Source organism: Calidris pugnax, unplaced genomic scaffold (genome assembly GCF_001431845.1).
Source record: "Calidris pugnax isolate Ruff unplaced genomic scaffold, ASM143184v1 scaffold216, whole genome shotgun sequence".
NCBI lineage: Eukaryota > Metazoa > Chordata > Aves > Charadriiformes > Scolopacidae > Calidris > Calidris pugnax.
Genome location: NW_015090954.1, coordinates 788,449 through 802,882, shown reverse-complemented (window position 1 = coordinate 802,882; position 14,434 = coordinate 788,449). Strand labels below are relative to the sequence as shown.

General features: G+C 43.9%; 1 protein-coding gene across 1 annotated transcript; it reads left to right on the top strand.

The window, feature by feature from the left end:
- The first annotated feature begins 274 nt into the window (after positions 1-274).
- Positions 275-1,541, top strand: LOC106893788 (PHD and RING finger domain-containing protein 1-like). Its single transcript, XM_014952009.1, has 2 exons — positions 275-401; positions 521-1,541. Exon 2 carries the CDS (start codon positions 609-611, stop codon positions 1,539-1,541), a length of 933 nt encoding a protein of 310 aa, XP_014807495.1. The 5' UTR covers positions 275-401; positions 521-608.
- The last annotated feature ends 12,893 nt before the right edge of the window (positions 1,542-14,434 follow it).

Below are 14,434 nucleotides of genomic sequence, written 5' to 3'. Positions count from 1 at the left end.
ACCCCTGGACAACTTGTGCTTGCAATCAACTGTGCTGAAGCCATAGAGAAGTGGCTGGTTTCTATGTTCAAGGAATATGGAAAGGATTACATTTTTCATCTTCACGAGTGCCAGTGGCAGCCAGAGTGCTACCTGAGATGTCACCAAGTGGTGGATGGTGAAGTCACCAGGCAATGGATTGTGACCTCATGTCCCTGGATGCTTATCCTGGGGCGCCGGCAGAGCTTGGGCCAGTCTGGCTCATGCCTGGACTCCTGCTGAGCGTGACCGCGAGGTGTGGAGGTCCGAGCCAGGCTTCTCCAGGTGCTGGGTAGTGCTTTGGGGGCTGCCATCGGCAGCTCTCCGTGCCCGTCCCAGAGCCACCCCCTGTGTTTTTCCAGCCCTGCCTGACAGCAGCGGAGGTGAGCTGTGGGGGAAATGTCCCCCAAGGCGGCCATGGGGCGGGTGGTGGGGCAGCAGCGGGGCAGTAGGGTTGCGAGTGGGGGCCTGCGAGTGACCGTGGCCTCTCTCCGCTTTACAGTGTTCAACACCCTCTGGCACCGCCTCCACCAGGGAGGGGGAGCAGCTCCTCATCCTCGGCTCTCCCCAACGCTCCGAGAAGCACCACCATGGCCACGGAGTCAGAGGGGTGCTGTCCCGTCTGCCAGGATGTTCGGAAGGGCATCGCCTCAGTGGAGCCGTGCCAACACCAGTTCTGCCTGGGCTGCATCCTGCGGTGGGCCAAAAGGACATCCAGCTGCCCCCTCTGCAGAACAGTGATGGAGAAAATCAAGTTCTCCGTGCGGGGAGAAAATGACTACCTGGAGCAGGTCATCACGCCCCCCGCCCAGCCAGCAGGTGCCAGCAGCCAGGCAGGCACAGCTCCCGGCGGCCTGGAAGAGCAGGAGGCTGCGGGGACAGAGGCCCAGGCCTGCGTGGGTGGCCTCCAGCCCCAGGTCTGGGCAGAGCTCTTCCAAGAACACCGGCACCTCCTGGACCCCGTGCTGCCCTGGCTGCGCCGGCAGCTGGAGGCCATCTACGAGGAGCAGTGGTGGCTGGCAATGGCGGCCGAGAAGCTGCTGGTGCAGGCCCTCTGCTTCTACGGCCCGGACGAGGAGGCCGTGGTGCGGCGGATGCAGCCGGGCCTGGAGGAGCACACGGCCCCGCTGGTCCGCGACCTCATCAACGTCGTGGTGCGCCGCTGCGGGAGGGAGGCCCGGAGGCTGCTGCGCGCCCTCGCTGCCGGGCAGGAGGCCGACGAGGAAGAGGAGGAGGATGAAGAGCAGGAGGAGGAGGCCGAGCGGCCTGGGCCCAGCCCCGGCCCCAGCGGCTCCCGGGGCGGGCCCAGCGGCCCCCGCCCGGCCTCCTCCAGCGGCGCTGCGGGCTCCCCGCCCCGGGAGGAGCCGGGGGCGGCGGCAGCGGCGGGTCCCGGTGGTCCCTCGGCTCCCGTCCGGGGCAGGGACCGCTCCGCCCGGGGGCCCCGGCGCCCCCCAAAGAGGAGGGCCCCCGGCCCCCAGGAGTGTCCCCGGCCCGGCAAGAGGCCGCCCCGCCGGCGGCAGTAGCCGGGCTCCAGCAGCCCTCCATTACGGAGGACAAAGGAAATAAAATCCCATTTCCCCCCAACGGTCTCCGGTGCCTCTTTCTGCCCCTTCTCCTCCTGCCTCTCCCTGCACCCAGTGTCCCACCGTGGCGGGCACCACCCTGCTGGGGGCACGGCCATGGGCCCCCACAGCCCCTGGGCCATGTCAGCGGCACCTCCTCCCCAACAAATCCTGCTGCAGCCCTGACACTGGAAAAGGGCCTGGAAAAGCCCCAGGGCCCTGCTTGTAGGGCCAGGAGGAGTGAGAGGGTGACCAGGCGTTCCTTGGGCAAGGAAAGGAGAACTCTGATAAAGCCCAACACAATGTCTGCAGAATGCATCAGTGAAAAATGCACAGTTTGCTGATGTGGAATCGGAGAAAACGTACAACCTGAAGACCAATTAATTAAAGTTCATTTGATTGGGGTGGAGCGGGGAGAGAAAGACCTATGCATTTATATAAAAATTATAAAAGCAAGGGAGGAAGAAAGGGAAAGATTCAGTAAAACAGAGATACAAGGAGGTAACACCAGAAGTGTTGTTCATATGAACACCAATAATACATATGGATCTTGCACGTATGTTTAAAATGAACAAACAACAAACCAGCCAACCAAAACAAGACAAATATAAGAAATAAATAAAACACAGAAATGTGCTCATTGAAACTTAGGAAACTGTTTTCATATACATTGTTTGTATTTTGGGTGATCCTTTTGCTGGAGAGCAGGAAGAAATTACCAAAGGCAGCCAAAGAAGGAAAGAAAAAGTACTAATATTTACCATATAGAATCATAGAATCACGGTATGGTTTGGGTTGGAAGGGAACTTAAATATCATGTAGATACACCCTCATGGTAAAGATTTTTTTCCTGATATCTGATCTAAACCTCCTCTCTTTTAGTTTAAAACCATTTCCCCTCATCCTCTCACCACACTCCCTGACAAAGAGTCCCTCCCCATCCCTCCTGTAGCCCCCTTCAGGTACTGGAAGGGTATACAAGGTCTCCCTGGAGCCTTCTCTTCTCCAGACTGAACAACCCCAACTCTCTCAGCTTGTCCTTATAGGAGACATGCTCCAGCCCTCTGGTCATCTTCATGGCCCTCTGCTGGACCCATTCCAACAGATTCATGGCCGCCTTGTGCTGAGGACCCCAAAGCTGGACACAGTACTCCAGGTGGGGTCTCACCAGAGTGGAGTAGAGGTACAGAATCACCTCCTGTGCCCTGCTGGCCACGCTTCTTCTGATGCAGCCCAGAATGCAGTTGTCTTTCTGGGCTGCCAGCACATGGTGCCATTTCATGTTGAGCTTCTCATCCACCAACACCCCCAAGTCCTTCTCCTCCGGGCTGCCCTCAGCCATTCTCCGCCCAACCTGTATTTGTGCCTGGGATTGCTGTGACCCAGGTGCAGGACCCTGCACTTGGCTTGGTTGAACTTCATGAGGTTCATACGGGCCCACTTCTCAAGCCTGTCCAGGTCCCTCTGGAAGGCATCCATTCCCTCCAGTCCACTGCTCCACACAGCTTGGTGCCATTGGCAAACTTGCTGAGGCTGTACCTTTTCCTCAGAAACGCTCTTCATCTGGAGAAAAAAGGAGATCTTGTTGCAACATTGTTAGTCAGGAAAATTAAAATTAAAATTTCATTTTGGGTGGAAGAACATTTGCCTGGGTCTTCCAGTGCTGCTGTTGTGTGTCGGAGTGTGGGAGAGCTAGCACTTCCAAAAGGTCTTGTGATGGATCTGACAGATGTAGTCACTCATGAAACCCCACAGTTGTGTATTTCAATACTTTTCAAACAAATTCATTTAGAAATTTTCATTTTGAGATGAACATGCAGTATCAGTGCTAATCAGATACTGAAATCCTACACAAACTAAGCAGAAAACAGACTGGGCTTAAAAGTTTGATCAACATAATTGATGTGTGCTGTGGTCTTGCTCACTGGCATGGGTTACTTTGTTCACAAGGAAGGTTTCAGTGCCCTCTTTCACAAGCAGGGGAGGAAACTAATGGAACAATATTGGTGATAATTCAAAGACTGAAGTGCAAAGTTAACTTGTGATTATGGTATAACTGCTGTAATAAGCAGTAATGTCAGCTTAATGGAAGTGGTGCGGGGAGCCATTAAGGACTAATTTATGCGCAGCACAACTCCTCTTGCCCCACAGGACTAGAGCCAAGGGAAGCTTTGCACTAAAGCTACCAAGGAGCTGTGCTGAAAAAAAATAAAGCTTTAGACTAAGGCTTAGCTCCTTGAAGTGGATTGCCAGTAAACCAATTACAGTGGAAAGACACTCTGGGGTGGTAATTTGGGGGCTCATGTGGTCAGCGCTGGAACGTTAGCCCATCTGGTTTATTCGCCCTGATGTAAACTCACTCTGCCCACACCAAGAGGGAAAGCCATCCTCTGGCACACTTCAAACATTGCACAAACGGAGGCAGCAGCTGCTGAAACCTGTAATGCTTACCAGCACAACAAGATACTGAGCTTCCACAGTAGGGATTAAGCTTAAGAAAAGTTTATGAGTTTGTTGATGCTCTACCTAGTATTCTTCTGTGACTTTAGGTCATTTTTCCTTGTGATCACATAATCATAGAATGTTTTGGGTTGGAAAGGACCTTAAAGATCAAGTTCCAACCCCTCTGCCATGGGCAGGGACACCTCCCACCAGACCAGGTTGCTCAAAGCCCCATCCAGCCTGGCCTTGAACACTTCCAGGGATGGGGCAGCCACAGCTTCTCTAGGCAACCTGTTCCAGTGCCTCACCACCCTCACAGGAAAGAATTTCTTCCTGATATCTAATCTAAATCTCCCGTATTTCAGTTCAAAAATCCTACCCCTTGTCCTGTTGTTACACTTCCTGATAAAGAGTTCCTCTACATCTCTTATGATAATTATGATACTGAGGTGTTCATCTACATCAGACATTCTATTTTTAACAAGGACACTCCACTTTATCCCCAGATGGAACTTCTTGTGACACTTCTCTTCTAGGTTTTTCCAGTTCATGTTCTGCATCCTCACATTGAGGCAAAATTCCTCATTTGGGCCTTTGAGAAAACTTTTTTAAAAGATTCTCTCAAACTATTTCAGATTACAGAAGCTGCCTACTTTTTACCTGATTTAAGAAAATCAATCGAGATTATTTGGAAAACACTAAAGAATGAAAAAAAAAATCATTTTTCTGATGGATAACTAATTAATTTGTCTTACAGTGAAAGTATAAAATTGTTTGGGTTAAAGCAATGGACTAGGACTCCAAAGATCTTGATTTTAGTACTGTCTCTGGTATCGAAAACCAGTTCTGACCTTGGGTTTTTAGTTTTTTCATCTGTGCATCTTGGTTCCCATCTGTGTACCTTCAGAAAAGTGAAGAGTGAGGGCATGATTGCATGAGATATTCTGTTACTATGGTAATGGATGCCACAAAAGAGCCTATTAATAAATATTTGAAAAATCTGCAGCCACCTCCTTACCTTCTCCTCAATAAATCCTACCCCTCCCACTCTATATTATTTTGCATTAGTATTTTAAGGAACAGTATGCACATTTCAAATGTTGGGCTTTATGTAAGGCAATTGCATCATTCATATGCACTAGCTCATGGGAGGAAAATAAAGTATTTGCGCATTTTATAGGATATTATAGACATGCCTTATTCAGATATAAACACACCAATATATAAACATAGCAGTTCTCCATATGCATGCTTTTTTTTATTATTTTTTTCAGGAAGATGAAGAAATCCTTAATTAGTAAGCATCAATAATATCTTCTTTCCAAAATCTAACTCAGTTTTTTGCTAACTCTTGTGCATTCAGAAGGATTATCCAAGCTAAACAGCATTTGAATAAGGAAGAAGAATAATATTGAAGCATGTGAGATACAGATTTTCTGTTTTTCTTAGACTATTTCTTGTGGTTCTGTGCACAGAGGTTTTCATTGGATAGACAGTGATGAAACATCCATAAGTCACTTTCAATTTCTATCTGGTAACAATGGCCAGTGGTTGCAGTAAACCGAGTCTGAAATAATGGCATTTATTTGGCATTAGAGAGCAAGTACGCCCACTGCTAACTTTGTTCAATAAATTTGTAGAACTCTGGCCACGTCACACTAACTTATATGGGCATTTAAATTAGACCTGTCCTTTAGAGAGTAATACAAAACAAATCGTACTGTATGTTCAAAGGAATCATAGAATCATATGGGGTTGGAAGGGACCTCTGGAGATCATCAACCCCCCTGCCAAAGCAGGTCCACCTAGAGCACATTGCACAGGAACTTGTCCAGGCAGGTTTTGAATGTCTCCAGAGAAGGAGATTCCACCACCTCTCTGGGCAGCCTCTTCCAGTGCTCTACCACTCTCACAGTAAAGAAGTTCCTCCTCATGTTTAGGTGGAACTTCTTATACTGAAGTTTGTGCCCATTTCCTCTTGTCCTATCACTGGGCACCACTGAAAAAAGACCAGCCCTGTCCTCATGACACCCTCCCTTTAAGTATTTGTAGGCATTAATTAGATCTCCCCTAAGCCTCCCCTACTCAAGACTAAAAAGACCCAAGTCCCTCAGCCTCTCCTCGTAAGAGAGATGCTCCAGGCCCTTAATCATCTTTGTGACCCTTTGCTGTACCGTCTCAAGCAGTTCCCTGTCCTTCTTGAACTGGGGAGCCCAGAACTGGACACAGTGCTCCAGATGGGGCCTCACCAGGGCAGAGTAGAGGGGCAGGATGACCTCACTCGACCTGCTGGCCATGCTCTTCTTGATGCACCCCAGGATGCCATTGGCCTTCTTGGCCACAAGGGCACATTGCTGGCTCATGGGCGTCCTGTTGTCCACCAGAACTCCCAGGTTTTTTTCCTCAGAGCTGCTCTCCAGCAGGTCAGCCCCCAACCTGTAGTGGTGCAGGGGGTTATTTCTCCCCAGGTGCAGCACCTACACTTGCCTTTGTTGAATTTCATTAGGCTTCTCTTGGCCCAACTCTCCAGCCTGTCCAGGTCTCGCTGTATGGCCACACAGCCTTCTGGGGTGTCAGCCACCCCTCCTAGTTTTGTGTTGTCAGCAAACTTGCTGAGGGTACTTTCCATCCCTTCATCCAGGTCATTGATGAATATATTGAAGAGGACTGGACCCAGTACTGATCCCTGGGGAACACCACTTGTTGCAGACTTCCAGCTGGATTCTGTGCCCCTGATTATGACCCTCTGAGCTCTGTCTTCCAGCCAGTTTTCAATCCACTTAACTTTCCATTCATATAACCCCCACTTCCTAAGCTTAGCTATGAGAATTCTGTGGGAGACGGTGTCAAAAGCCTTGCTGAAGTCAGGGTAGACAACATCCACCCCCCTCCTTTCATCTATCCAACCAGTCATCACATCATAGAAAGCTATCAGGTTAGTCTGACATGACTTCCCTGTGGTAAATCTATGTTGACTACTTCGGATAGCTTTCTTTTCCTCCATATGCTCTGAGATGACACCCAGGATGAGGTGTTCCATCACCTTTCCAGGGATGGAGGTGAGGCTGATGGGGCTGTAATTTCCCGGGTCCTCCTTCTTGCCCTTTTTGAAGACCCGCATGACATTGGCCTTTCTCCAGGCCTTGGACACCGGGCCTGTTCTCCAGGACCTCTCAAAGATGATGGAGAGTGGCCCTGGAATGACTTCCGCCAGCTCCCTCAGCACTCTCGGGTGTATCCCATCGGGACCCATGGACTTGTGGATGTGCAGCCTTCTTAACTATCTCTAACTTGGTCCTCCTCCACCAAGGGAAGATCTTCCTTAGCCCAGACTTTCTCTGATTCATCCAAAGTTCATGGCTCCTGGGGGTTGGCCTGAGCAGTAAAGACTGCTAAATGGTATAGGTTGCAATAGGTTGCTATTGTTATAAATGTAGCCATTCAGACAATGAGTTAGTTAGTTTAAAGCCATCTCAGGTAATATTGCAGTGAGCACAGTGGATGTTTACAGCACCTCAGCTCAGCTTTTCAAACTGTAGCAGTTGCAAAATGTTCAATTTATCTCGAAAGAGTCTGGTATTGAAGTTGTATCTTAATGTCAAAGCAATATAATTGGATCTAGTTGAGTATCATTATTGTTTAAGGACATTCAGTGTTCCCAGCAGTATGCAACTAAATATACATTTACATAACCATAAGATAGCAAATTAATTGATCAATGAAAACTCCTTTGCTTGGAGAAGAATTACTAGCTTTCTAAAACATTTTTAATAAAAGCTTTATAACTGCAAGTAGTATGATGGGCTGTTTAGATACAGAAAAAAAGCTAAGAAATGCTTTTAATTTCCCACTAAAACCTGTAGTCTTAATATGTGATTAAAAAAAAATATTAAAGTTTGTTTTTTTTTTTTTCAGTGATGGATGTTGCTTTATCATGTCTTTCCTATTATTCCTACCAGAGCTGGTAGAAGCTGGAGAAAAAATTAAACCTGCATCTACAACTTTCTGGTTTTAGGTCTATAATTCTCATTTGGAGACCTGCAGTCCTCTTAGTAATTTTGTACAACAAACTCTGAATGTATTTAGATCACTAGTCAGCATATTTTTTACTTGATAATTAAAAATAAGAAAAAAAAAATCAGCTCTGAATTCCTACATGAGGAAGGAAAAGTCACCAGCCCTTGCTTCTCATACCAGATTTCTGAACAAACAACATAAAATACTTCAGGTTAGAGAGCAAGTTTCCTTTCATTTCAATGAAGTTTGATACTGTCACATGTCAGATCTGAAATCTCTTGAGCAGAACCTCTTAACTGATCAGTTCTGGGTCTTTTCTAAGACATACGTGCTGTGGTCAGTGGGTGTTTTTGTGGTTGACAGTTAAAAATCATTGACAAACAGAAAACCCAGAGTCCACTTCCACTACTAGTAGGTCACCAGCAGCAGACAGGAAACCAGTGCTTTCCCAGTAAAAACTGGAAGCATTCAAATATACTTTGCAATTTGATCATCTTCTATTTATCCAGCCACAACCTAGAGATAAAAGTGTACGGGATCCAGACTCAACATCTCCTTTTCCCACAGAAAAACAAAATAACACATTAACACCAGAAATAACTGTGGCCATGTAAGAGTGCTTAACTTCTCAGATATTCTTAGTAGGACAAAGTAGAAATAAAATTGATTTTGGATCTGAGTTTGGATCAGCAGATCCATAAGCATAAATCCCACTAAAATAAGTAATAAAAATTCATATAAAATAATCACATGGATTTTTACAAAAGCAAAGGCAAAGGAAGATATGAGAAAATAAGCCTGTGCATTCCATGGATATTTCAGAACTAAATAATGTTTGTAATACCCCCAAAACTGGCCACTCAGTGTTACCTTTGCATAGGGAATACATAATTGTCTGAATATTTCTCAAATGACAGACAGATGCCAGCGGATACAAAGTTGGAATACATAAGAAGTGGGCTTGATAAGAATGAGCTAAAAGTCTTCTGTGTGACTGCCAGGAAAAAACAGTGTGAAGAATGTGAGGCTTTTGTGCAATATTGATGCCACTATCACGAGAATGGAGTGTAATTCAGCTAGATTTATCCCAAATAACAGTCATCTAAGGATATTGCTAGATAATCAGGTATCTGGAAGAACACAGGTGATAATGTTGTGTTTCTCACCGTGAGTGCAAGGTTATAGTGATAGCACGTGTTCAGGCTGAGGAAAGGAAATGAACGAACAAATCTCTCCATAAGAATAAAAGAAGATAATATTATTCACTGTAAAGACTGCAGGCTGCCCTGCAGAGGGAAAATAACAGTGAAAGATACTGATAAGATACTTTTTCCTAGTTTGTTTAGGAAATAACAGCAAAATCTGTGACAAACTTCTGCAATTTAGAAAACCATCATATACATTCAGGGATTGTTCAAATATATTTTAAAATAATGGCTAAAAAAGACACATCAGAATGTAGTTATAAACAAACAATTGTCTTGGAGCTGGTGACTTTCTGCTGAGGTTTGTAGGTTTGGACTAGTTAGCATTTTTAATTGCTACAAAGAAAAAAAGACAAAGCTGTCAGTGGTAATATTTGCAAAAAAGATAAAGGGAAAGCAGTAAGCTGAGAGAAGCCATTTGCTTGAATAATTTGAAGAATTTAATGCATGTAAACAAAATACTTCTGGCTTCCTTAAAAAAAAAAAAAAAAAAAAGATAAAAAGGAGAAAATGGATGAAGAATAAAGTTACACAGTTTGGCCTTCTGCCTTTGAAAGCCTCAACCCATGTGGTCAGTCTGTCGCTACTTTCACTTGTAAATGCTTCTAAGGTGTATATTCGTTTATGTGCACATGGAGCTATCCAGTGGTTATTTGCAGCCCAGGAGCACATTAATGTGATATTTAAACCTTGAGGAGTTGCTTTTCCAAAATGGTAAACCTCCATCTGCTCACATCGGGAAGTTCTAATTTCCGCCAATTTTTTCAGCACATTTCAAATAAGGTCCTTGATTTAAAAAGGTATTCTGCTGTGCAGTCTTATGTCTTTGCTCTGATACTAAAAAGAGTACATGAAATATACTAGCATTTTAATTACACTCAGGCTGAACACTCTATAAAATCTTTATAGGAGAATAGCCACTAAAGGAAAAATGAAAAGGCAATCAATGGACTGATGACAAAATCCTTGCAATCTTCTCCTGCATTTATCAGAGAATTAGGTCTTTTTAATTAGGTTACAGAAAAAATTCACTCTTTCTGATAACTTTATTCTTATAGACCTATTGATTTCAAAGTAAAACCACCAACATATATTAAATGGAAACGTGAATACACACTCCTATGAGGTCTAGAATATTAGAGATTAATTGTTCACTGTATTAACAGAGTGAACCTTTTGTCTATTTTTTTTTCTTACAGTCACTTCTTCTATACTCTTAGTAATATCAGACACAAGAGTTTGTAGCAACATGGACCATGAGGTGGTGGGTCAGTGCAGAAGACTCCTAGGTCATCGCTAAGCATTCATGTTTTCCAGGGTGCCACTTCCCAGCCTTTAATTCCTAACTACAGCTCAGCGCCTGCAGTAAAGGGAAGAATTCTCACACCTGCAGCCCATAATTGCAGTTGGTTCTTACTTCACTGGTCAGAAAAGACAGGTGCTTTGATCTCAAATCAAAACAAAGGAAGGGGAGAGTCAGGCTCAAGGCAGGTATAGGAAAAAGAAATAGATCTTTTTTTCTTTTTTTTTGCAGATAAATTGAAAAGTTGTTTCCACATACTACATAAAAGGCAGCAGAAAGATCAGACACTCTGACTTTCAAGCTGAGATTTGCCAGTTTTTTTAGACTACTTTTTTAAGGCCAGACACTGAACCTAATCAGCTGGAAAAATCAAAACCATGGGGGTAGTTTGGGGAATATTATCGAATATTCTGTCACAGTGCTTTTTGCCTAAAAGCTCTGACCATTCTCTGATCGGAGTAATTACAGGGGAGGGCAGCAATCATATCGTGCCTGTTGCACGCACTTCCTTCCCAGGAGTAATGCACAAAGCAGTGCTCACAAATCTATACCAGCAACTGTTGCTAGGCAGTCACAGAGCAGGGAATATATACTTCTGCTTCCCTTCTGCAGCTGAAGACGTTTTTGTGGAGCTGATTTTAGTCAAATGCTTACCTTAGATATGAGACCCTGTGGTCAGTCTTCAGTAAGGCAGTGCAGTTAAAATTGTGCAAGAATGAAGTCAGTACATACATAGAGAACATGGAGCCCGAGGAAAGCCAGCAGCTTTCGGGGGATTTAATATTTATTCTGTGTCAATCTTCTGACTTTCTATTTTATTTCAGTCTATTATTTCAATAGTGAAAACTTCTGGCATATGATTAGTTATGAGGTTGTTCATGCTCAGAAGATTTTCTCATCAGGGCACACTGAGATACTGTCTCAGGGGCTTTTTCATATAGCTAATCTCTTGCTGATGAAGTTGATTCTTCCATTGAAACAATGAATGCAGCCTTACCCATCAAACCAAACGTCTCTTGATTGTCACCTGTACTCCTGCCACTCTTTACTCTCGATTTATCATCAAGAAATCTCCTAATGTTCTTCTCATGTGACAGTAGGTAATACATACAACAAATTTTTCAACTCCAAAGAGCCTTGCAGATTATGAAGAATATTTCTTCATCATTTCATTGTGGGTGATAATATTTTTATGGATTTAGGCAGGAGGTTTTCAAAAGCATATCTGCTCAACAGGCATTCCTGCAGAAACAGTGCTGCAGCATGTAAGTTGTGGAGGATTTGGGAATAGCACAATAAACAGTGGTGCAGTGTTAATTTCTCAGGACCTACTGGCTTTAAAAATGAGTAAGAGCATCTGAAGACAATTTGCCATTTTACAGACTGCCAGAGTAAAGGATGGGAGGCAGATGTCCTACAAGCAGAGTAACTCAAATAAATCAGTGAGTCCTGGAGAACATTAACTCTCCTGAAAAAACCTGCCACATTTAAACATTTGTCATATGTTCACATTCTGCAGAATATTTCTTCTCTTACTCTTTCAGAAGCAAAGCCAGTTACTCTACACAGACTTAACCAGAAATTGCTTCCCACAAAGGCAGGAAATCCCAGAGATTACTTGATGGCAGGGGTGGAAAATAGAGTTTTGACTCGATGCTGTCAAAAAACCCTCCTGGCATACTTTCACAAAGGATACACTACCTGCAGATAGCCTACATCACCACACACTTTCTTCCCAGGACAGTGGCAAGACTGGGAATGTTTTGGAATTTGGGATATTATTATATTAAAAAATGCTAGGTAATCCAAATTACATGGAAAACAACCCCTATCTTCCTGAATTCCTCTGACAACCAGGAATTGCTCACATGATTCCTCCAGCCAGAAAATGAAACCAAAGAAGCCTCTGCTCAACATGTTGATGATGCACCTCTTGAAGTGCTTGTGGAAGATCAGGGTGGAATAAAGTAAAATATGATCAGAAAAAAAACGAAAATGTACCTTGTTAACTTCACAAGACTACAAGCTCTTTCCCCGTTTATGATGAGCATGGTGAGGCACTGGAACAGGTTGCCCAGAGACGTTGTGGATGCTCTATCCCTGAAAGTATTCAAAGTCAAGTTGGGTGGAGCTTTGGGAAACCTGATCTAGTGAAAGGTGTCCCTGCCCATGGCAGGTGGGTTGGACTGGATGATTTTTAAAGGTCCCTTCTAACCCAAACCATTCTATGATTCTATCTCAGTTCTTCTAGTGATAGTAACCCATGTTTCCTGATCTCTGCACCACTTAAGCCAAGTTTTCCTGGTCCAGATCCTGAACTGGTTTACCAGGTCACATAATCATCTCAATGCTCAGATTTCACTCAAATTGGTAAAATATATTTAGTTTCTTATTTTTATAGCTATCTTAAATTGGCTACATATTTGACAGACAAATTTATACTTATTACGGTGTCGCATTTTACGATTTTTTAATGTGTTTAAAGTAAGTTCCATGTTTTGACTGTGGCTAACAGCAAGCTGAAACTTCATAAAGTAAGTGGAAGTGTGGGGTTTTGTCACTTAACAAGGGAATGGAGAGCCTTCCTGACCTTGCACTGGTTGAAGACCCGCATATGGTCAAGAAGCACAAAACAGGTAACACATACTACAGAGACTCAAGGGAATCATCTGCCACCTAGTGCTCCCAGGTGGGGAGGAGGGCCACCCCACCAAAGATGGAAGTGATAAAGGAGCACGTACTGGGCTTCTTGGCAGTTCACTGCGTTCAGCCTCAGCTGCTCCTCCTTGCTCCTTACTCAGTCAGGCTCAGATCTCTCAACAGTCCTACTGGCAGTGAGAAGGCATAATCCTGACATACAAGCAACAGCCAAATTGCCCTTGTTATTTATTACTCGCCTTCCTTCAACCTACCTGTTTGTTCTGCATTTTGGATACAGATAGGAGAAAAGTTCCTGAAAGTGTAAAATGCATCCTTTGACCATCTGTTCCCTCCAGGCTGTGAAACTTCAACTTCAGGTCAATGCCAAACTGTTTGCTGATGGAGCTGTCCTTATTTGCAGTGAAGATGAGGCAATGTGTGCAGAGGAAAAAGGACAAATCCCAAAAAACTTTAGGAATTTTCATCTTTTAGCAAGACAGGTAAATGTCTTTTTTTTGGTTTTTGTTTGATTGGTTGGTTTCTTAACATATAAGCAAAATTTTCCACACTGTTCTATTAACCAGCATCTTACTATATAGATGCCTTTTTTTTTTTTTTTTTACATCTTTTTTTCCCCCTGCTATTGTTTTGAGTATTTAGGCATGTGTAGGGAACGTGTAGGAAGGTGGGAAACAGAAGACAATAGGAATTATAACACTGCCACAGCCTAACACAGAAGTATGCCCATCTGTCTTAGCAAGTCCAAAAGACAGTGGGTGCAAGACTTCCCATGACAATGAAAGGAAAACCAAAAATTATTTAAGTAGAAAGAAACAAAGAAGAAAGCATTAGAAAATCAAGAATACGTGGCATGTGAAGCAATCATTTAAAAAAACATACACGCCAAGGTGAGAAATTGATCGCTAAGCCAATCTTCTGTTATTATAACTATTGCAAAACATAGCAATATTTTCCGGATAAGTACAGTGGAACTAATATATTTTGTAATGGAGATATTTTGTGCTTTCCCTGAAGAGGCATCAAGTGAGTAATAATATTTGTACTGCATTTAGTGGTGATTTCAGTTCTAAAGGAAAATGTTGTTTCATTGTAAACAGGTTAATAAGACTGTGCATGCAAGGTGATTTTATGTTTACATTGTATATAATATTAGAGCCATGATGTTGGTGTAAACCATTCAGTTTTCAGACAGTTTGGAAGAAGATGTGTTTGGAAATCAAATATTC